At 43.4% G+C, this 24,983-nt stretch overlaps 1 protein-coding gene across 1 annotated transcript in view; it reads left to right on the top strand.

The window, feature by feature from the left end:
- Positions 1–21,721, top strand: part of APCDD1L (APC down-regulated 1 like) — a 40,882-nt gene extending 19,161 nt beyond the window's left edge. Inside the window, exons 2-4 of the mRNA XM_033153624.1 lie at positions 12,183–12,357; positions 15,156–15,714; positions 20,604–21,721. Coding sequence (XP_033009515.1) covers positions 12,183–12,357; positions 15,156–15,714; positions 20,604–21,374 — 1,505 coding nt within the window. The 3' untranslated portion in view covers positions 21,375–21,721. The remainder of the gene's footprint in view (positions 1–12,182; positions 12,358–15,155; positions 15,715–20,603) is intronic.
- Positions 21,722–24,983: the final 3,262 nt, after the last annotated feature.

Raw genomic sequence — 24,983 nt, 5'->3', positions numbered from 1 at the left:
ACATTCCCACCACATGTGGAAGTACGTTCCCAAACTACTTTTACATTTCCAACACAGGGGCGACTGATTTTTAAACATTTTTGATAATTTGACTGGGCTATAGTGCCACCTGTGTATCATTTTCATGACATTTTCCCTTAAATTAATACAGGCTGTAAATCTGATGTCATCTTTCCACAGTTTCTCCCATTGCGTCATGAGAATATTGTGCCCAATATCTTGAGCCCACTTTATCATGGCACTTTTTACCAGTTCTTCTTTGGTTTCCCATTCTAGTATCAGATCGTACATTTTGGAAATGTATTTTCCTTTAGATTGAATTAACTGCGCCTCAAATTTAGATGTTTCATTGGCTATTCCCTCCTTTTTATCTGTCTTGAACCTTTCATTTAACTGGAAGTACTGTAACCATCCTGTCAGTTGATTACTTATCTCTTTGTACTCTTTTAATACAATATTTCCATTCTCCTCCTTTATTAATGTTCTATATCTTGCCCATTTGCCCTGCATATTCTTCCTCCTCACTGTGATTGTTTCTATTGGCGATGTCCATAATGGGATTTTTGGCTCCAGCATCCATCTATGTTTTGTCCAGATTTTAAACAGGGACTTTCTTATAATGTGGTTCAAGAAACCTTTATGGGCGCTTACCTTCCCGTATAACAGGTAGGAGTGCCACCCAAAGCGGTTATCAAACCCCTCCAAATCTAATGTTTCGGGATTTTCCAGATCTATCCAATCTTTTAACCATGTTAAGGCAGCAGCTGTATGATATATCTCTAATTCTGGAAGGGCAAAGCCACCTCTCTCTTTTTTATCTATAAGGATCTGATGCTTTATCCTGGGTTTTCTCCCGCTCCAGATAAATTTAGATATGTCTTTCCTCCATTTTTTAAAGCAGTCCATCCCTCCTAATATAGGGATGGTCTGGAATAAATAACACATCTTAGGCAAAATATTCATTTTCACCACAGCTATCCTTCCTGTTAGCGAGAGGTACAACTTATTCCATGTTTCCATATTACTTTTTATTTCATTCCATGCCTTGGTGTAGTTGTCCTGGTACAGATTGATGCACTTTGCTGTGATCCACACACCCAGGTATTTAACTTTGTTTTTGATTTCCAGGCCAGTTATCAATTGTAATTTTTTAGCTTCTTCTATTTCCATATTTTTAATTAAAAGATTTGTTTTTTTCCCATTCAGCTTGAATCCAGCTAAGTTCCCAAAAGTATTAATCATTTCCAGTGCTGCTGGGATACTGTTTTGAGGTTCCTCAGTAGTGATTATTATATCATCCGCGAATGCCCGGATCTTATGGGATGTTGCTCCTATTTTGATTCCTCTAATTCTTTCATTATTCCTAATTGAATTTAGCAGAGTTTCCAATACCAAAATGAATAGTAATGGAGAGAGGGGACACCCCTGTCTCGTGCCCTTCTCAATTGCAATTCTTTCCGTAATATTTCCGTTGATTATTAAGTTTGCACTTTGTTTATTATAAATTGCTCCAATCCCTCTCTCAAACTCCTTTCCTAATTTCATTAATTGTATTTGTTTCTTCATAAACTCCCATGAAATGTTGTCGAACGCTTTTTCAGCGTCGATCAACATTAGGGCTGCAGGTTTATCATGATTAAATTCCAGGTATTCTAGGACAGTGTTTTTCAACCTTTTTTGGGCAAAGGCACACTTGTTTCATGAAAAAAATCACGAGGCACACCACCATTAGAAAATGTTAAAAAATTTAACTCTGTGGCTATATTGACTATATATAAAGTAATTTTTCAATTTTTCCCACGGCACACCAGGCAACATCTCGCGGCACACTAGTGTGCCGCGGAACAGTGGTTGAAAAACACTGTTCTAGGATATTGATAATATTTCTAGTATTGTTCTGGATGTACCTTCCCGGCAAGAAACCCGCTTGATTATGATGTATTATGTCCTTCAAAATCTCTTTTAGCCTATTTGCCAATATTGTTGTAAAAAGTTTGTAATCGCTGTTTAATAGCGATATTGGCCTATAGTTTGTCATCTGTTCAGGGTCCCCACCTTGTTTCGGTATTAATGTAATAAATCCTTCTGTCCATGAGCTCGGTACATCACCCTTTTCCATAACCTCATTGAATAGTTCTTTTAGTTGTTTACATATTGTATCCTCTATCTTTTTATAGAATTCAGCTGGTAATCCATCAGGGCCTGGTGTTTTCCCTGCTTTAGATTTCTTTATTGCGTCTTTAATATCCATTATTGTTATCGGAGCATTCAATATTTTTATTTTATCTTCTGTAATAATTGGTAGTTTGTGATTAATTAAATATTGTTCCATATCTTCTATATTCTGTTTTCCTTTTTTGTACAGATTTCCATAATATTTTACAAAATTTTGTATTATTAATTTCGGGTCATCAATATAATTTTCTTCAATTTTTAATCTTGTAATTAGCCTCTCGTTTTGTTTTTTCTTCAACTGCCACGCTAAGAATTTGCCTGGCTTATTCGCAAATTCAAAGCAGCGTTGTTTCATTACTTTTAAATTCCATTCTAATTCTTGATCTATTACATTAGAATATTCAATTTTTAATAACCTAATTTCTTGTTTCAATTTCTCATTTTTTTGATCCTTATTCAATTCTTTCTCCTTCTTTTTTAATTCCTCCATTATTTTATTCTTTTTCTCCTCTTTCTTTTTTCTACTTATAACATTTTGTTGAATGAAGTAGCCCCTGATAACTGATTTTCCTGCATCCCACGTTATCTGTCTGTTGACCTCTTTATTCCAATTATGCTCAAAATATTCCATCATTACTTTTTTGGCCCCAATTACTACGTTTTCATCATTTAGTAGGGTAGTATTTAATCTCCACCTTCTCCTTCCTTGCTGGACTTTCCCCCTTAATGTCAATGAGACTGGGTTGTGGTCTGATATCGTTCTAGGTGAAATCTCTGTTTTCCCTATCCTTTCAATTAGTTCTTTCGTCATCCAAATGGCATCAATCCTACTGGCCGAATTGTTTGGTTCTGAAAAGTACGTAAAGTCCTTTTCAGACCTATGCTTGAATCTCCATACATCCACCAAGTCCATGGTTTTGACCAACTCAAAGAAGCTCCGAGGTAGCTTCCCCTCCTTTTTCCCTTTTTTACTTGTAGATCTGTCTATCTCTGGATCATTGTAGATCTGTCTATCTCTGGATTATTTTACTATTTTGTGGTAGGTGGTCCTTCTGCTTCCAGGCCTGAGATCACTATTAATTACTTAGACCCTGGAAATACTTCTGGCAACCTGATTAATAGTTGCGCTCTGCAGAAAGCGCCATAGGAGATGAAGAACGAGGGAGGGCAAGTCCTTATGTATCAATGTAGAAGAGACCACAGTGGCCACTAATATGGAGCTTCCATGCTTGGGTATGCAAGGATAACATACGTCTTCTATCGGCTTGAAAGGAATACATATAATTTTAACTTCAAAAACAGTCTGTCTTGCTTCCTGCTATAGCTCTGTTTCTTACAAACTTAGAAACATGGAAACCTGCCTTATGCAGAGTCTGACCCATCTAGTTCTGTATTGTCCTTGTTTAAGAACAGAGTTTAAACCTTGAAATCTGTGCAGTTAAGCCACTAAATCTGTTGCAATAAATCTGTTGCTACTGTATCCCTGACAGCTGGCCATTCAGCCACTGCTTAGAGTCTCAACAGGGTCTTAGCCTAAGTGAGTTAAATACAGTATTGGTTAAACTGGGGTTGGAAGCCTTTTCCACTTGTTCATGCATTAGTCCTGAGATGGTATGTTTGTTGTTGTTGGGGCCAGTAATGGTGTTGTCCGGGTTTATGTGGCAGCAAAGTTGGCATCTGGGTTTATTGCAGGCTCTGCTACCAGTGTCCATGTTGAGTCCTCAAGCTCTGGGAGGAAGACCCTTCATCGCCTACAGACAGCCACCCAATCTCAAACAGCTCCTCACCCACAATAATACAACAACAGGACTCAACATGGACACTGGTACCAGAGCCTGCAATAAACCCAGATGCCAACTTTGCTGCCACATACACCCGGACAACACCATTACTGGCCCCAACAACATCAAACATACCACCTGAGGACTATTTAATTGCTCATCTTCCAACATTGTGTATGCAATCAAATGCCAACAGTGCCCTTCAGCTCTCTATATTGTACAAACAGGCCAAACCCTACGCCAAAGGGTAAATGGACATAAATCTGATATCAGGAATCACAAGACAGAGAAACCAGTAGGAGAACACTTCAATCTCCCAGGACATTCTATACAAGATCTCAAAGTACCTGTCTTACTACAAAGGAATTTCAGAAATAGACTGGAAAGAGAAGTTGCTGAATTGCAACTAATCACCAAACTTAAAACCATGGAGAGACCTGGTCTGAACAAAGACATTGGATTCTTATCTCATTATATATGACAAAGCTATCTTTAGTCATCTCACCCCTTGCCTTTCCCTGCAAGACTAATTGCAGCCGTTAAGAGTCGTCAACAGGTTTTCCACACCTATCAGCTGATCATCCATTCCCACCACCCTTCTGAGTAATACCCCTCCCCACTCCCTCACTATATTTAAGGATCTGGTGACTTCTGTTTCAGTGTATCTGAAGAAGTGTGCATGCACACGAAAGCTCATACCAAGAACAAACTTAGTTGGTCTCTAAGGTGCTACTGGAAAGAATTGTTTTATTTTGTTTTGACTATGGCAGACCAACACGGCTACCCACCTGTAACTGGAATATCTGAAAATTATTGTATTTGAATATTGTGTAGGAAGCTGCCCAGAGTGGCTGGGGAGGCCCAGCCAGATGGGCGGGGTATAAATTATTATTATTATTATTTTATTTTATTTTAATGTTTGGTTTTAGGTTTATTATACTGTTGTAAACTGCTGTGGTATGTTTTTAATGATATGGCGGTATATAAATATTTTAAATAAATAAAATAAACTGCATGTTTCACACTTGCGTGTGACAAGCCTGCTAGCTGATTTTTCACATAGAGAAAAGCAACTTTGGAAATGGTCAGGTTGGAGTAGGAAGACCACAGTTTAATGATTTCCCTGCTTTTCCACTCAAAATGGCAACCTACACACCCACAATTCTGTCTTTCCCCCTTGTGGGGATTCAAAATGCATGTTTGTGGTGGGATATGTCCCTGATGTGTAATTATTCCCTCAGACTTGTGTTTGTTAGTATTTGTTTGTGTGCTTAGCACTGAAAGAGCTGGTCTCAAGTTCGTGCCTGCACAGTTTTTAATGGCAGTTTAAAAGAGTCAATAGGTACAAGTGGGGCCCTGCAACAAAATGTTGCAGCATGGAGTGCATTTTGTTCAGGATTTCAGATAATCCATTCAATCCCCAGCACCTAATAATAATAATATTATTATTTATTACTAAACTAGGTGGAACATTGGCCTGATTCGGTATAATCACCACTCAAAGGTCTTTATGATCGCCTTCATTCAAATATCTCTTTTTCCTTTATATTCATTTTTGGCGTGCTAAAAGTCACTGTCATTGTGACCTTTGGCCATCACAGTTGTCTGGTGAGCATTTCTCCTTAAACTGCCCCCTTGTGGCGAAGTCTGGAAGTCCAACATGGATTTCTACTATCACTTCAGTAGTTTGTATCAGAGAACTTTATGCTTAAAACTCCTCTATCCTACCAAAAGGGACTTTCTCCTTTTAGAATTCTTAGGATTCTTTCTAGCTTTCCCCAGGAATTCTAAAGCTCTCTACATTGCCAGCTCACTGAAATGAAAGCTTTAAATATGCTTGAACCCTCCAGATCTAGGAACCATTGTTTTTATAAATTATTCTTTCTGGAAAATGAGTCTTGGCTCAAAAGTCTTCATTACTGACTGCAGAAAAACAGACAATGGCCCTTAGCTTAAATCTGAGATGTTGTTCTTTCTTTCATTCCTCCTAGCTAATGAGAAGGGAGGGTTGTTCTTGTTTTTTAAGCCCCCAGCGTTCATGTTGTGGGGAAGGGAAGGGTCCCAACAAGTTCAATTGACAGCATCTCCAGGAAGGGCTGTCTAAAACCGCTGCTCTTCAGTCCTGAGCTAGATGGACCAATTGGTCTGATCTGGTATAAGGCAGCTTCCAGATCTTGGCTTTAGCCTCATCTGCTGTTATTTCTCCCCCAGTAGAAGGAGGGAAATTGGAAGGCAAGAAGGCCGGGGCTGAACCATTAGGAGCCAAGGTTGGACTGGGCTCTTAATGGCCTGGTGATTTCTGAAATGGGAGGAGTTCATTTCCAACTCTCCCATTTCCAGAATTCTTCTCCATCCCTAGCTCTTCCGTATTTGTGAAACGGAGCTCCTTAACCCCACCTTTCATTGTTTCTTGGAACGCGTTGCCTTTGTTAAGATTGGCAGGTCAGTTGATGGGGGAGTTGTGGGCCCAGGTACATCAGCTCTGCTAGGGCCCATACTAACTGCACTTTGCTTCCTGGCCCTCCGTCCAAAGGGCACAAGAAGAGCCTGCTAGATCAGGCCAAAGGCCCATCCAGTCCAGCATCTTGTTCTCACAACAGCCAACCAGATGCACTCTCTTCACTTGTGATTCACTGCCTCTGGCAGTGGATTTGAACTACCGTAAATCTATCCTTGCTAGAAGCCATTGATAGCCTTTTTCTCTCAGTCCATTGCCTGCTCTGTTCCCTTCCTGCAGCCACCTTGCCTCTGGACTCCTTGCCTCTCCTGTCCCATTAGCTTGCCTGAGGATTCAGTCCCAGCCAAACTGACAGTCCCTCCCCCCTGAAAGAATTTGGACTGCAAACATTCTATGAGCTTTGTTCTTCGACCAGTTGGAATTTTTATGAGCATTCTCACTTCAGTCAGTCGATGTTAGAAGCTTCACTGCCACAAGCACAATGCAATACAGATTCTCCCAGAAGTAAAAACATCTTAGCCGGTTGCGCTTTCACTTTTTTCCCTTTGCCAAGTCTTATCTCCTATTAGGAAAGAAAGAAAACACAACCTTTTCCCTTTTTTAATGTGTCGGAGCCCTGTGATTATCTTGCCAAAGTGTCTGTGATGCAAAACAATGCAGGCTCGGTGCTTCTGCCAAGGAGACATAATAAGGATTCAATCAAAGAGCAGCGCCACACATTGGCTCAGAAATGTTAGCATGCACAAACATTTGGGCGCTAAGCCATCACTAGTAAACATCTGGAATAACTACACTGATTCAAGTGTGTATACACTGATGTAAACAGTAAGTGATTCTGGTCCATTAGCGCTGCACATTGAGACTCTCCACCCCCCACCCCCCGTTTGTAGGGGGGATGTATTTTTACTCTTTTAAGTAAAATAAAGTCTTTGTTTGGGTTTACAGCCTGTGGCAGGATCCAGCATCTTGGGACAGGCTGCTGGGCCTCCAAAACCCCAAGAGGGCCCACGGCGGTTGCTGCCCCTCACTTGTTCCCTATATAGGTTGCTGGCCACTATGAGCCACCCACCAGTTTAATTTCCCACAATGTTCCAACACGGGGTCTCTCCAGGGAGCTCAAGGCAGTATGCATGGTTCTCCACTTACTTAATCTGCACAACCCTGTGGTGCTAGGTTAGGCCGAGAGGCAGTGACTGGCCCAAGGTTACCCAGTGAGCTTCATGGCCGAGTGGGAGTTTGAACCCTGGTCTATCGTGCAACACTCTTAACCATTACACCACACTGGACTGGCAATGTCAAGGCTCTTTCTTATGGTTCTCTGTCCTTTAACTGGACTTGGACCAGACAGCCCTCCAAATAACAGAGGGCCCCTTCAAATACAGGCTGTCCTTTTACAGCACTTCAAAGAGAGTCCTAGGCGTAGTAGGATATTTGGCCAATCTACAGAAGTGCCCATCAAAATAGCATTTGTTTGTTTGTTTATTATTTACAGTATTTTTTCACCCACTCGTCACTGAATATTTTCAATCCCAGAGCAGGCAGGGTGTGTGTTTGTGTGGAGTAGTAAAAATAAACAGAGAAAACCAACAATATACAAAAGTTCCAGAAACCGTATAAACAGGTTGATTAAGTGGACCACTTACTAGCACTCCAGTCATAAGGCAAACAAGCCGAACCATGAGAAAAATTATATCTATATATGTATGTATAATCAGATACCTACTGTAGGTAAAAAAAAAACACAAGACATTCAAATAGATTACAGAACTCATGGTTTTAGCAACAGCTCCCACCTCATTTTTCAGAATCCTAATCAGCAGGCGGTATATGGCAGAGAGAAATAATACCGTTAATGTCCCCATTTTACAGATGGGCAAATTGAAGCTGAAAGAGAAATACTTCTGAAATGTGGTCTGGAGCCACCTTGAAAGGTTTATGGCACAAATGGAATGTGAAAACCAGCTTCCTTGGTCCTGGTCCATAGTTTGTCCATTATTCTACATTGATTCAAACTTAGAGAAAAATAAATAATAATAATAATGAGGAGGAGGAGGAGGAGGAGGAGGAGGAGGAGTGGCGGGGGGTTAGCTCAAATGATTTAATATGTGGAGCAAAAGCTTATTTAGAAAAAGACAAGGGTGTTGGAGACTAGGGCACTATCTCTCTTCCGCTAATAGAAGCCCCACTGACTTCAGTTGTGTATTTTTTTTTCAAAACTATCAAGTTAAAGACTTGGTTTGGCTGCATATTCTCCCATTGCCTAAGCCAGTAACATCCGCTGCTACAGGAAATTAGGTAAGTGACAAGATTACTGTCCTTGTAAAAGGGCAACAGGAAAGGCTTTATGTTCCTGTGTTGCAATTCAGCTGTTGCCCATCAGCAGTAAATTTGGCAAGGGAGAGGAGGCAGGGGCTTGGGAGGAGAGATCGGGCAGGCTAGAAACCTATTAAATTAAAACGGGATTGTTTATTGGACACGTTTCAAAGTGGTGCTGTTTGTACGCGCGCTGAGCTTTTAATAGTTCCACTCTGGCCGCTGCGGAGCTTCGTGTAACTCGGATCTTGATTTGGTTAACACACCAAAATAGTCAGCCTTTTAAAATGTCTTGCTGGATCCAATGGCTGACGGAGCCATATGTTCCCAGAAACTTGGGGGTCTCCCTAGACCTCGCTTTGAGAAGTGAATGAATGAGGCAACAGACATTAACCATAGGAACATAAGAGCTGTGCTGGATCACACCAGAGCCCCACCTGGTCCAGCATCCTGTTCTCACAGTGGCTAACCCAATGCTTACGGGAAACCCCCAAGCAGGGCCTGATTGCAACATTCCTCTCCTGCTCACGAGCCCCAGCTACGGATCCCCAGAGACACACCATAAAGACTTTCTAACAGTATTTTAAAATGTATTACCAAATCGCTTCTTCACTGTTTTATATGGTATTGTTACATGCCAACCCCAATCTCCAGGTGGAAGATTCCAGGGGTTGCAGGTGTGTTTACCAGAGTCTGGGTTCCCTTCTGGGACAATGAGGCACAACAGAGAGACGGTGATCTGTTGCTTATTTACACTTACAGTGGTACCTCGGAAGTCGAGCACAATCCGTTCCGGAAGTCCATTCGACTTCCAGAACATTCGGAAAACCAATCCGCAGCTAATTGGAAGCTGCGGAAGCCATGTCGGACGTTTGGGTTCCAAAGAACGTTTGCAAACCAGAACACTCACTTCCGGGTTTGCGGTGTTCGGGAGCCAAAACGTTCGACTCGCAAGGCGTTGGAAATCCAAGGTGCAACTGTACAGTGGCACCTCGCAAGACGAATGCCTCGCTAGACGAAAGGCATTCGCTAACGAAAGGGTGACTCGCAAGACGAATTTCCCTATGGGCGCGACTCGCAAGACGAAAAATTTTCGCATTCCCCCCCGTCAAACCGCGCTTCCCCCGTCCATGCTTCGCAAGACGAAATTTTCGCTAGACGACAGCACTCGCAGAACAAATTAATTTCGTCTTGTGAGGCACCACTGCATCTACAACCTGAACCTAGGTGATAGGACTGCAGAGTATTCCACATCCCAGGCGCAGCACAGCATTCAGAGAACAGCAGAAAGCCACCTTGCGTCTCTTGGTTGCAGCTTTCCCCCTGCAGCCCGCATCGTGTTCTGCTTGCAAAACTGGCAATTTTTCTATTCGCTTACACCAGCCACACCAAAATCCTGCAACACAAAGCTGGAAGGAGGTCTCTCCCCTCCTGGTCTGGCAGTGTTCACTCTTGACGGTTTCCTTGATGGGCCATTGCTGGTCTTTGTGCTTTATTGACTTTACTTACACTCATCTGGCCCTGCACATCTGGCCTGGCTCATTAGCATAAACTAAACCCAGAATTTTCGGTGTTCGGCACAGTTTAATCAAACCTTGATCAATTGTAACTTTTACTAATTCTAATAATTGTGTGTGACTTGCACCCACAATAGAGCACCCATGACCTGTAACAATATCTAGTAATATCTATTATATGCATTATCACATGTCTTTTTAATCATTTCTATGATGTTCAGTATACAATTACATATTTAGATTATTGCATGATAATAAAAATGCATTTTTAAAAAATGAAGTATTTTATGCATGTCTCAAAAAGTAATTATATTGTTCTCTTGCCAACAGTGCAGTGGTAGAAACTATTTCATTATCTGCTGGGTGCTACTCAGATTTGGGGATTGTGGCCTTTTCAAGTTTCTCTGCTACTCTTTCCGTTGCCACCTGTTGGCCTTCCTTGAGACCCGGGCCCTGGGGTCTCCCTTTCTGGAAGCAAATGTTTTTTTCCCCCAACTGTCTATAGTTGCTCTATATTTAGCCAGAGGATAGCAAATAGATCTGTGATCTTGGTACTTAAATTAGAGCTAAGGCAGCACCTCCACTGAAATGGGCAGGATCTTCCTTGCTGAGTACTAGAAAGTTATGTATCCTGTAAATAGAACCAGGCTGTTGGAAACAGAGTCAAAGAGATATAATCTAGAGCCAACTGGCTAGACATTCAAAGAGAGAGAGAGAGCCTTGTTGTTGTGCCACAGATTAGACGGACGGGTTTATTTAATCTGTTTCATATAAAATACTTATATCTCACCTTTCCACTTGATAAACTTTCAGAGAGAGAAAGGGTATACAAAAAACGCAGACTGAACATAAACCATGAAAACGTATAATGGGGCTGCTGCCTAGTTGAAGAAACCTGAAACCAATCAGTTTATTAAATTAAATTTTGCACACAAATACACATATGCATTAAAACAGTATGCAAAAAAAAAAATGTGTCTGGGAGAAGTTTTGCAAATAGAATTATTAAACTGGATGCAAGTCTGCCATTTGGCTTTCACAGATGACTTCCTCATCTTCTCCCCTCAAACAGTCCTGGGAAGAGTAGTTTGTTAAGGGTCCTGGGGGTTGTTAGGAGACACCCCCCAAGCCCCTCACAGAGCTATACTTCTCAGTTCTCTGTGATGAGGGATCGATTGTTCAGTGACGCTGGGAATTGTAGCTCTGGGAGAATAGGGGGGTCTCCTAACAACTCCCAGCGTCCTTTACAAACTACAGCTCCCAGAGTTCTTTGGGAGAAGCCACGAGTGCTATCATGATGCTTTAAACATACAGTGCGAACATGGCCACTTGGTTGTGCACAAGGAGGGGAGGGGGAAGTCCTTTTGTGCAAGTGAAACTGCTCGTGCAGTGCTAATTGCAACCCACCTTTTTTTTTTAGTAATATTTTTAAAATGATTAAAAGTTGCAGTCCAAACATCTGCTGCAAGCAAAACAGTTTCTCTTTCTCTCTCTCTCGTTCATTCTCTCTCAGGCTCCGCTTCCCATTTGTAAAATGGGCACAACAATGACATAATCTTACAAGCTTGTCTTCACTGCAGCCAAGACAGAGAGTGCAGTGCATTTTGCAGCTAAATTTTGCATCAATAAATTTTGCATCTATAAATTACCAGAGAGGCAAAGGAGGCCTGTAGGCAGATGCTGTGATGAGTGGGCTTTTTATTAGGTGAAATGCTGTGCCTGAGAGCACCTATATGTGTGTCTTAAAAAATATGTGTGTATCTGAAGAAGTGTGCATGCACACGAAAGCTCATACCAAGAACAAACTCAGTTGGTCTCTAAGGTGCTACTGGAAAGAATTTTCTATTTTGTTTCGACTATGGCAGACCAGCACGGCTACCCACCTGTAACTTAAAAAATATATATCTGATTTCTCTCTCTCTCTTTCTCTTTCTCAAGCTTACACATCTGGGAAGAAGCTGTGGGATGTCCCCACATCTCACACAGACCAGCTCGGTCCAGGAAAACTGCGGTGGGAGCCACAATGCCAGCATCAATTGCGCCACCTCCAGGATGGTGCTAGAATTTCAGCTGTCCTGCCTCCCAGGCTGGAAGGCCACTGGATTTCAACAGGGTGAGTTAATAATAATAATAATAATAATAATAATAATAATAATAATTTATTTGTTCCCCAGCCACTCTGGGCAGCTTCCAACAGATATTAGGATACATTAAAATGTCACAGATTAAAAACTTCCCTCAACAGGGCTGCCTTCAGATGTCTTCTAAAAGTCTGGTAGTTGTTTATCTCTTTGACATGAGATGGGAGGGCGTTCCAAATGGCAGGCACCACTACCAAGAAGGCCCTCTGCCTGGTTCCCTGTAGCTTTGCTTCTCGCAGTGAGGGAACCGCCAGAAGGCCCTCGGCACTGGATCTCAGTGTCCAGGGGTGGAGACGCTCCTTCAGGTATACAGGACCGAGGCCATTTAGGGCTTTACCAACAGTGTAAAGGGTAAATGTTCTGCTGTTGAATACACTCTCTCTTGTGTATTTAATTGCGGGTGGGGAATTTTGACTAATGGAAAACATGTCTTTCTTTTGTTGCTTATTCCAGTTTGAAAGACAGTCAACGCCTGAGCTCCAAGTTGCTTTGCCTTCTTTGGCAATTGCACAGAGTCCCAAATCTGACATGGCCGTTCATATACTAAAGCAGAGTTCTGTGTTAGAGGGTGGTCTATTAGGAATATTTCCAGTGTGTACTTTGTTCATCACTTCTCTTTGAGTGGCCTTTGCATGACTCCTTGCGGCCAGGGGACTTTATTTTCTGTTTCTCTTTATAGAAAAAGTACTCCTTAACTTGCAAACAGAGAATTTGGAAATCTTAAATCAGGAGTGGGAGCTCTGTGGCTCTCCAGTTGTTGCTTTTTTATTTTTTTAATTGATCAAAAGATGCACAAAAGTTCGTCCCCAATGCAAAGTATATTTTTTATAATACACCAGAATAAAAGAAATACTTTAAAAATATAATCTAAAAAGAAACAGGGGCAAAGGAAAATTAATAAGGGAAATAGAAAAGGGAAAAAGAAAAGAAAGGGGAAAATGGATTTTTAAAAAAAACACAACTTCCAATTCTCTGTCTGTCAGCTAATTATAGTAACTTATGCAATGTATTCACTCAATTTGACATCCAGCTATTCTATTTTCTATAAGCCATGTTTTTTTTTCCAATCTTCAAATCCAGATATTACAAGTTCATGCATAAAGGGTTTCCAGTTCTTAATATATGTGTTGTGTATTTGATTTTTCACCGATTAAACACATTAACTTTGCCATCTCAGCTAAGTCCAATAATTTTATCAACCATTCCTCCAGCCAGATGGGCGGAGCATAAATAATAAAATTATTATTATTATTAGTAGTAGTAGTAGTAGTAGTAGGTAGGACGGTATCTGTCCATATTTATGCATATATCAATCTCGCCCTGGAATGGCACACAAGTTGTGTGAAAAGGGCAGATTGTTCCATGAGGCAAGCAAAAATGCTGATGGAGCCATCTGTTTAGCACTATGTTGACTTCCTCTCTATCCTCTGGAGGGGGCCAATCTCTATAAGGTCTGCCCAGAGTGAAGCACCAGAACTTAATAAAACTCAGACCCTGCCGAACTTGTAACTATCTGCTACTCACTAGCCATATGGGATTGCCCACTGGAGATTTGATAAACCTATTTGCTGCTGATATTGCCTACCTGGGGCTATAAAAAAACAGGCACAGAGGATCCAAGCACCTGGTAAGCCAAAATACGTGGTCATTAGGCTGCATTCAGTTTGGGGTGGGGGACAATTTACATGGGTGGTATCCAATTAAACCGCTCCACTTGCGCAAGGAGTTTTAGCTTTGCAATGGAACTTCCCGGCCCTGTATGCCTTGTAAAATCTGCTCCAGAGGGTTGTGGGAAGCTCCATAACGGATTTAGGGGTTGCTGGTTTTTTTTTTTTTTTTTAAGAAGTTTGTGTACTTGAAATAAATATTGCATCCTTCCTCCAAGAAGCATAGGGTAGCACCCATGGGGTTAGTCTAGGCAGTGGTCCACATTGGCTCTCCTTTATGACCAAGGAGATTTAATTCAGATAATTAAATGTTGTTGGTTGAATTATGTCAAATTAGATATGGTACACCAATTTGCCTTGCCTTGTTTGTTCAATCATAGAATATGAATGTTCTGTTTGAAATACATTTTTGAGATGTTCTGAATTCAAAATGCTAATGAAAACTTTGCATATCATCAAGGAAAAATGCATAAAACATTTGTTAATTAATGTACCTTCGTATCCGGCCCTTCACCACACAGTCTAAGGGTAGAAAAAAATAAAATAAAAAATTCCTTCCAGTAGCACCTTAGAGACCAACTAAGTTTGTTCTTGGTATGAACCTTCGTTCCAATACACCATGTAACATTAAATTATGATCCCATCTTCCACCACCAGAGGTCTCTGCAAAAAGGTCTCTGATGTTGAACTATATACATACAGTGTCAAAGCCAGACACATCTCAGAAGGGAGGCCACCACAGAAAAGGCCCTCTCACACACCCATTCTGTTTCCCCATCCCAGTTCTTAAAATCTCCTTTGCAAAGTACAAGCTAAGATAGTAAGATGGCCATATTTCATTCCAGTATACCACATATTTCAACCATTATTTTTTTTGGCATAACGTGATTCTTGAGCCATAGCAGCCCATGCCTATTGTGACAATCTGTCAGTGTTCTCCCAACTGGAATTCCCTTTGAGCTCCAAGTTATGCAACAACCAGAAAACACGTAGTGAAGTTTCCGTTTTTCTAGCACATTCATCAATATTGTATATACAAGGGGAGCAGGGGAGATGTATTGCAAGGGGTCTAATTTAACCAAAACGTCCCTCTTCATTCTCAGGTGTGAGGTACGTCCAGGACCTGAATTTCTCACCCGGTCCTATATGTTCTACGCCAACCGCCTCTTCAAAGCCTATCAGTTCTACTACCGGGACCCTTCCTGCCGGGACCCCTCTTACTCCCTGGTCATCAAAGGGAAAGTCAGGCTCCGCCAAGCCTCCTGGATCACCAGGGGAGCCACGGAAGCAGATTACCACCTCCACAAAGTTGGCATTGTCTTCCACAGCCAGAGGGCCATGCGGGAAACAGTGGAGCGCATCAACCAGACTTCAGGAGAGCACTGTAGCGGGTTCTCGCTGGCTGGGCGGACTTGGGCTCCCGGTGCCCTCTATGAGCTCCTGAGTGCCAAAGCAGAGCGGGATTGCACCGCGGGCCTTGGCTTTGCCATGCACGAACTCAGCCTTGTACGTGTGGAGAAGTACCACCAGCCCTTGTTCCTTCAGCAGAGCCAAGGGAGCAGGGAGGTGGAGGAGCTGTATCTGGGGGACATCCACACCGAGTGGTCGGAGAGGCTCCATTATCGGCCAACAGGATACCAGCGCCCCCTGCAGAATGCGATGGTAAGGGGTATATCTTACGTGGGATTGTGGCCAGATGGGATCTTCCAGGCTAAAACATACCCAACTCCCTCAACCGTTCCTCATAAGGCTTAGTTCCCAAAACCTTGATCAGACCTGGCCGTCACAAAATTGCCCAGGAAGGACTGCGCCCCTCAGATTTACGTTTCCAAACACAATTCAAAGTGTTGGTGCTGACCTTTAAAGCCCTAAACAGCCTCGGACCAGTATACCTGAAGGAGCGTCTCCACCCCCACCGTTCAGCCCGGACACTGAGGTCCAGTGCCGAGGGCCTTTTGGCGATTCCCTCGCTGCGAGAAGCCAAGTTACAGGGAACCAGGTAGAGGGCCTTCTCGGTAGTGGCACCCGCCCTGTGGAACGCCCTCCCACCAGATGTCAAAGAGAAAAACAACTACCAGATTTTAGAAGACACCTGAAGGGAGCCTTGTTTAGGGAAGTTTTTAATGTTTGATGTTTTATCGTGTTTTTAATATTCTGTTGGGAGCTGCCCAGTGTGGCTGGAGCAACCCAGCCAGATGGGCGTGGTGTAAATAGTAATAATAATGGTCCCCTAAACCCTGGTATGGAGGGGATGGCAGACTCAGTGGACACTGATGTTACCTTATGGGGTCTCTGTTCTGACTGGTCCTCCCCTAGTTCATATAAAAAAAGAGGAGCAGAAAAAGGATGGGGGGGCAGAGAAACATTATCCAATAAACCATTATCCCTCAGCAGAGAATGCCATTACCAGAGGAAATAGCCCAGAATGTAATTATGGGCGGCAGGCCTGGGATATACAGAAACGCAACTTCCAGTGCAGCTGAAACAAGCCAGCCTTGGTTTCTTTCTCTCCCCCTCCACCCCACCCCCCATTTTTTTTTGTCAGGAGCTTGGTTTCATGCCCAGAGTGTATTTTTTAATCAAAATCATAACTAATCAATTGAGAAATGTGATTGAACTGCAAGATAGGACAAGGAGCAACGAGCGGAAAAGGGCTCATGACCGTTGCCAGATGGGACCAAAGTCAGGGCTGAGGTGGAGAGAGGGGAGGAAAAGCAGGCCCCCCCCCCACCTACACAATATTGCAACCACTGGGATTCTTGAAGGACGAGGCGAAGGACGAGAAACAACCACCTTTCTGAGGCACATGCTCAGATTGGCATTAAAGCCAAGTTATCTTGGGGCCAAAACCATATACGTATGAGCTAAACCAGATGCTAAACATGAATTGCTTTCTTAAAATAAAAAAAAATAAAAAATTAATTTAAAACCCAAGCTGAGGTGCGCTGAAATACAGTGACTTCACTGCAGTGCTGCAATTAATCAGCTCACAGTTCTACGCGGCTTGTTGCTGGCGGATGATGTCACCGCCTGGGGAGAGTTAGACAGTGTCACTTGCCTCCTTCGAAAGAGTTTCACGTAAGTGGAAGTGAGAAAGGTTTTTTGGCAAGGAAGAGGAGCCTGTAGATTTTGGCTTGGTTTCGTGGCCACACTTTATTTATTTATTTGCTACCAATCTATGGGGAAGGACAGTAGCTCCGGGGGGCAGGGGGGATACTCTCTCTAGCACGCAAAGGGTTCATTTCCCGGTGGCTCCCGGGGAAGGGCTATGAGAGGCGGGAGAACTGCTGTCTGCGTCAGCGCAGACTACTCTGAGCTACATGGGCTACGTGGTCCAACATGGTTGTATGTTCCCTCTTTGTATTTACTTGCATGTGCAGATAACTCAAAGGAAGGGCACGGCAGTTTATGGCAAGCTTTGGAGAAGGGTGAGAAGGAGCATAAATCCTTTGAGGCTAGAACAAGATTGGAGAACAGCCAGTCTGTGTGCCAATCTTGGCCTGCCAAGGAGGTTCCAGTTTCCATGAGGCAATTTTCCTCACACCCACCAGTGACATCAGACATGGGTAGGAGGAGGGGGTTTTACCCATCAGGGAACAGGATTTCATCTCTACTCATCAGCTGCCGAGCCTGTGTTTAATAAAGCCCTTTGCAAAAGCGCTCTTTGAAGCAGCTCCACACTTCTCCTTTTATTTAGTGAGTGGTTGTGGATAGTGGATCCGGATAAGAATCTCCAGGTTCTGAAATGGGAACATGGGGGCTGCCTTAAAGCCCTTTGCAAACAGCAAAATGTCTTTGAAGCCACTGCAGGTTCCCAAGTATCCAACAGAAAGCTAACTGTTGGGCCCTTGGAAACCCTACACAAGGTAAGTGAGACCACTCACGTGGTCAGTCATGTGATGTCATGTGATCGACAGGTGGGAGGCCTCACCTACCTGCCAAATTTGGCACACGATAAGGATCTGGCCTGTGGAGCCAAAAACGCTTCCACACATCCTGTCTCTTTTAAAAGGAAAGAAGTCTATTGTTCAAGGTAGAAGATAACTTTCTTTTGTACCAGTTACAGGTAGGTAGCCGTGTTGGTCTGCCATAGTCCAAACAAAATAAAAAATAAAAAAAATTCCTCCCAGTAGCACCTTAGAGACCAACTAAGTTTGTTCTTGGTATGAGCTTTCGTGTGCATGCACACTTCTTCAGATACACTGAGACGGAAGTCACCAAACCCTTAAATACAGTGAGGGAGTGGGGAGGGGTATTACTCAGAAGGGTGGTGGGAATGGGTGTACATCGGTCTCATCGAGAGCCAGTATGGTGTAGTGGTTAAGAGTGGTAGATTCATAATCTGGGGAACCGGGTTCGTGTCTCCACTCCTCCACATGCAGCTGCTGGGTGACCTTGGGCTAGTCACACTTCTTTGAAGTCTCTCAGCCCCACTCACCTCACAGAGTGTTTGCTGTGAGGGAGGAAGGGAAAGGAGAATGTTAGCCGCTTTGAGACTCCTTAGGGTAGTAAAAAGCGGGATATCAAATCCAAACTCTTCTTCAACTTCATTCGCAGGCATTTTGAGTTTAAAAAGAATATTGGGTAGCAGGATTGGGAAAGACGGTGAGTTGAGATTGGCCTTTCCAACCTTGTACATTCCAAATATTGGACTGCAGCTGCCATCAGCTTCAGCCATTGTGGCCTAAAGGGTGATGGGAACTGGAGTCTAAATAATCTGGGATTCATAGCCCAGCCAGTGTAAGGCAGCATAATGCCTCTCGGCATTTTTTTTTGCACTCCCATAGAAGTTCAGCTCACTTACCAACCTCGAGATCAGCCACCAAGTCAGCTGAATTGCTCCAGAGCCGGCGGCTGGTGGGTCAGAACCAATCGCAAACAGCAGAGGTTTCTTCCAAGCTCCCTGCTCTACCCAGAGGAACGTTTTTGATTTCCTCTTAAGTATGTTTTAAAGAAAAACCACTCTTGGGAAATTATCTTCCAGTATTAAAGTATTTCCTGCTTTAAAAATAAAAAAAGGCTGGGAATATTTAGCTGCAATGCCCTGTGTACCGTCAACGCTCCTCAAGAGTGACAGTTGTGGTAAGGCGAGTTGAAAATGGCTTGGGTTATTGCAGACTTCAGTCAGCGCACATGCAAATTGCCTGCTAAGTGCAGAGTTACTGAAATCTCATTCCCATGCAAACGCGGCTGGCGTCTTTCAGAAATCAACCGTATGTAGCAATCCAGGCTTATGAAAGCAGATACGGTTCACTGTAAATTGTTATGTTGCCCATTTCTATAATTAGTACAGGAACACGTTTTTAATGCTGACTTAGAAACATTTTCGGGTTATATTCCCCCAGTGTACGTCAGATGAAAGTATGTACATTACTTCCACATTAAACGAGGCTAGCTCCTCATAGTGGGGTAGAGAGGAAATTGCTTTTATGTCGTTAAATAAACTACCAGATACCACTCTGAAAAGTTAAACCTTTTTCCTGCCCTGTAGAATTCTGACACAGGCTTCTGACGTTTTGATACCAAAAATCTGCATTTGCCACCCCACCCTTCCCCTTGATGGCACCTATCTGGCGTTCAAATACTAAAAATTGCAGGATTCCAGTTTAGCCTAGACCAGTAAAAGTAACTGCATCTTGTATTTTGTCAGATAATTTAAATAAGTCATTATGAGCCAGTTTCTTTTCTGTAGCCAAAGCAAGGCTGGATAGCTCAATTGGTTAGAGCAGTGTTTTTCAACCAGATGTTGCCTGGTGTGCCGTGGGAAAAATTGAAAAATTCAAGAGAATTACTTTATATATAGTCAATATAGGCACAGAGTTAATTTTTTTTAACATTTTCTAATGGTGGTGTGCCTCGTGATTTTTTTCATGAAACAAGTGTACCTTTGCTCAGAAAAGGTTGAAAAACACTGGGTTAGAGCGCGGCTCTGATAATGCCAAGGTTGCAGGTCCAATTGTCTTATGGGACAGCTGCATATTCCTGCATTGCAGTAGATTGGACTACAGGGTCCTCAGGGTCCCTTCCAACTCTACAATTATGTGATTCTATGAAAATGCACATTCTAATACCATGGTTGCAGGAGCATTGGGTCTTCCATACTGTGTCCCAAGCCTCCTGCAAAGGATAGAGCTGGTGAGACCCAAATCACCATCTTAATTTGTTGAGAGATCTAAATGTACATTTGCTGTTGTGGGTCTCTGCCTCCCCCTGCAGTCTTTTTAAGCACCTTCCCACATCCCTGGTCTTTTGTATCCTTAAAATCTAAACCTGTATGTTTAATATTTTTTGGTCGGAGAAGAATAAAACAGCAAACTTGTTTTACTAATAGTAGAGCGAAGAGGCTGGTACAACCAGGGAAAAGGTCAGTTTTGCCTTGCTCCCTCCCTCGCATTCTAGTCCATCATGCCCTAACAGAAGTTAACGTTTTCTGCAGAATCTCTTCCTTCCCCTTTGCGGAATGGAGCTTCCCTTGGTGAAGAACATGCCTGTTTTTAAACAAGCAATGAAAAGCCTTGCTGAGAACTTGTCTTTTCCTTCCCTTCCCGCAGCATCACATCCAGCCGTGCCCTGCCTGCGGGATTATATACCGAGCTGACGAACACCACCCGCCAGTATTACCCCTCAAGCCGGACCTTCCCATGATGCTCAGCGGCCGCTGGGTCAGCACTCGCTGTGAGGTCCGCCCGGCCGTACTTTTCCTCACGAGGTACTTCATCTTCCACGCCAACAACCGCAGCTGGGAAGGCTACTACCACCACTACTCCGACCCTCTTTGCAAGCAGCCGACGTTCACCGTCTACGCTCTTGGCCACTATACCCAGGGAGCGGCGTCCCTCATTGTGCGAGGAGGTACCGAGCTCGTCTTCAAGGTGACCAGTGCCCGGGTGACGCCGATGGATCCCGTAACTGTGGCGATGCTGAACTCCTCCAGCTTCGGGAGCTGCGGAGAAGCCGGTGCCTGGAGTGTCGGGCAAGAGCTGGACGTGACTCACACGAATGGATGCGCTGCACTGGGGATACGACTGCCCCACACCGAGTATGAACTCTTCCGAGTTGAGCAGGATGCCAAGGACCACAGCTTGCTCTTCATCGGGGAGAGGCCGACCGATGGGTCAAGCCCCAACACACCCAGCAAGCGGCCAACGTCCTACCAGGCCCCTCTCGTCCAGTGCGGGGGCCCCTCAGGAGCCCTAGCGAGGCACGTCAAGCCAAGTTTCCTGGGAAGAATAGGCGAGGACAGTAGCAGTGGGGCACTGAAGACACTGTCTTGGGCATCCCTGCTAGCATCTCTAGCTCTGCTTCTGGTCCGGTGGGACTAGAAGCCCAGATGTTTTGGCCACTGAGCTGCTGCATGGAATCCAGACAGCCTTAGCATTCAGACTTACGTGTATGCACAACAAAATGAGCACACTGGGGAACCTGTTTCATTTTCTACCTTGCCAATACGCACTCTTATTTTTTCTTAATGATAGGTGAAGCCTGTTGGATGTGCTTTCCCCTCTCATACATGCCTAAGTACGGACACGGGCATCTGAATTGAGCTGCTTGGTCTCTGATGTAGAGGGCCCCCTTCGGCTTCTGATCAGGTGGCTTAAATTGTACCCAACGCACCAGAACAGCCTGTTTCAATGAGTGTAGGATAGACCTGCACCCCCTTCTCCCCACCCACCCACCCAAACGAAACAAAACAAAAAATTCTCATGTATCGAGAAGCAATTCTGCTTTCATGGGAAAATTTCAGTTTGGTTGCTCTGGATTAGTGCCAGAGGCATACCGTTTACTATTTTGTTCACAATGTAAACCAACTGTTTAGTACAGAAGTTGGAATTAGGGACCCTGCTATCCATATAATGTACCATGTGCGAGGAAATGTATTTGCATATTCAACTGCTTATCTTAAACAGGGGCGGTGAGGGTGTAGATTTGGTCAGCACAGAACAACCCCGGAGGCTGGGTTTGCACATAAAGTTATACCATAGCACAGTGTTACGTGCACAAGCAGGCAGAAAGAGGACCTTGTTGGAGATAAGTTTTACTTTGCGCTAATATTTCCTTCTTCTCTCAAGCAAACCAGGGATCATAGTTTTGGTTTGGTTTGTTTTTTAATCTGGTCATTTTTAAGACGGGCCAACTTTTCGTTTCAAATATTTTTAGACCGCCTTTAAATCAAAAGTAAATTCCAATGCGGTATACAATTATCAATTATCCAAATACATTGTTGTTGTTCAGTCGTTCAGTCGTGTCCGACTCTTCGTGACCCCATGGACCAGAGCACGCCAGGCACGCCTATCCTTCACTGCCTCCTGCAGTTTGGCCAAACTCATGTTAGTAGCTTCGAGAACACTGTCCAACCATCTCATCCTCTGTCGTCCCCTTCTCCTTGTGCCCTCCATCTTTCCCAACATCAAATACATTAGGCAGGGAAATAGCTACAACTGCGTATCAATAGCCTGAAAATGCATGGGTGAATAAAGAGTGTTTTAACAGTTTTAAACAGTCATTACTAGCAGTACGTGCCTTATCTAGAAGCAGAGACTTCCACAATGTAGAAGCCACCATGGAAATGCCCTGCAAGATGGATTAATATAGGTCATGGCACAGGCAGGAGGATCTCCTCCAAAGATCTTAGTGAATAGAAAGGTTTAAATGGGATAAGGAGTCTTTTTCAGGTAGCCAAGTCTCAAGTTCCTTAGGGATTTTTAGGTCAAAAGAAGAAATTACGAAGCTGGCTTGCTTAACGGACCAGTTTCTTTTGAACCACATTTTCTCTCTTGTATGGCATGACAAGCCAGCCTTATTGGAAGGCGGAACTGAACACTAGCAAAGCATTTTTGCTGGCCATGTGAGAGGAGAGAGGAGAGCCCTGCAAAGCCTGATGCTTTGCCTGGGCTTCTTCCTGCTCGTGCAGTGTTAAAACAATGGTTTTGCATTATGTGCGAACCGGCCCCACAATGTCTGCTTTGTAGGTGGTCGTGGATTTGTTTCTATGACCAGTCCTGAGGCCCTTGGTTATTCTGAAAAAAGAGCATGGATCTAGTCCTTAGGAATAAAAATGATAGAGACAGCCGCAGTTTAAAAGCCAGACCAGGTACAAGGTGAAATTCATCTACACTACCTGGCAGGTGTTGCAAGTTCTAGATGGGGCGTTCCCAGCCCTACATGGAAATGCTAGGGATTGTGCCTGGAACCTTCTGCATTCAAAGTGCGTGCTCTGCCACTGAGCTGCGGCCTTCCTTTTGTGAAGACTGACTTTTCCCACCCTGCCTCACGTACTTGATTATCCTACTACACCTGCAAAGAAAGATAACAGCTATTGGTAAACAGAAAATGCTCCAAAGGGCATTTGTTTACAGCCTCGGCTGTTCCACTCCACTGTGAAAAATAACCCAGTATGAGTTTTCTGGCATCCTTCATCTCTCTTAATCAGTCAACAAAGCAACATCCAATTGAGTTAACTCTGAAATACACAGCTGCTGGCAACAGGCGAAAACTCGTGATTTCTCGTCTGATCAAAACTTGCTTGGCAGCTATTCCTTGGAGCTGTAGAGTTCCAGCCATTGCATTCTATGAAGTAATTTTTATTTTCTGGCAATGAGCTATGCATTAAAAAAAAACCCAAAACCTTAAGGGAGAATGGACGACCATGACAATCTTCAGTAACTCAGGCTAATGTGCATGGCATTGTGTAGTTTAAAAACCACTGACTCCTTTTTAGCTATAGATTCCTGGAATAATCGGATCTCCTTGGAACTGTGTGTCTTCTCCAAATCACTGAACTACCCTGCCCCCCCCCCCCGCCAAAGAGAGAGAGAAAACCCTCCAGCTATGCAACTACAATATACATGGTATATTTACAACATTTTTGGCTAATATGTAGATTAATGATGGGTTTTTATACAAGCAACAGTGGGGAATTGTGCATTAACTGATTCAGATGTAATGCTTATCTTAATGTACAAATTTTTAAAGCACAAAATGTATTACAGCATGTTAACTTTTTTTCCTACACAGGGAACTTTTTTTTTAAGTCATGTATATAAAACAGCTGCCCAACTTCTAAAAATGGCTACATTGTTTTATAGGCACCGACATAATTACATAAAGTACTTCCACTTTTCCCTTTTGCTGGCCCATTTCTCTGCAATTCAAGATCTCTGTTAGAATGTGGGTTCCTTTTTTTGACTAGAGGGCCACATCCTTATTTCCCCACTTGTGACAGGCCAAATTTGATCTGTCAGTCACCTGATGTCACTATGATTCTATGATACTTCCATTTCTAAGCCCCGATTGCTAGGAATTCAAAATGCCGCTCAGAGCTATTTAAAAGCCCTTTTGCAAAGAGCCCTACACTGCTATTTCACCTATCAAAACCAGAGTGTCAAGGAGCAATGCAGGAGGACTTTCAGACAACCCTACACTGCATTTTGAAGCAGAACCCAGGATTGGACAGTTGAATTCTATTGTTTTGGCTGCCCAGGAACCACCTGTTCCCAGTAGGGGAATAGGTGTATGCAATCAGCACAGAATTTGACCCCACCCAACTCGTCAGCTGACAGCACCGGCTGACTGGACTAACACCAGCTGATTGGCAGGTGGGTAAGACTGGGACGCGGGCTGGTGGTTTCCTGGAGGATCTGGTCACTTCCCATCAGCACAGCCAGCATGACCAATGGAGTCCAACATAATATGGAAAGGATGCATGTTTTCAACTATTGGGTTAGTGTGGTGTCTTAACACAGCTAGTGTCTGGTGCTTGGGATCCATGTTTCTGTGTGTCCTGGTAAATGTGAAAATCTATTTCAAGTAAATGGAACCAGAAATAAGGGGAGAAGTCATTACTCAGTGGTGGGAACACGTATTTTACCTATGAAAAGTCCAGGTTTTTAATTCTGGCCATCTATTGAGTTCAAGGGAGCAGGAGTGCAGGG

The sequence above is a fragment of the Lacerta agilis genome, chromosome 6 (genome assembly GCF_009819535.1).
Source record: "Lacerta agilis isolate rLacAgi1 chromosome 6, rLacAgi1.pri, whole genome shotgun sequence".
Lineage (NCBI taxonomy): Eukaryota > Metazoa > Chordata > Lepidosauria > Squamata > Lacertidae > Lacerta > Lacerta agilis.
This window is presented reverse-complemented; position numbering and strand designations above follow the sequence as displayed.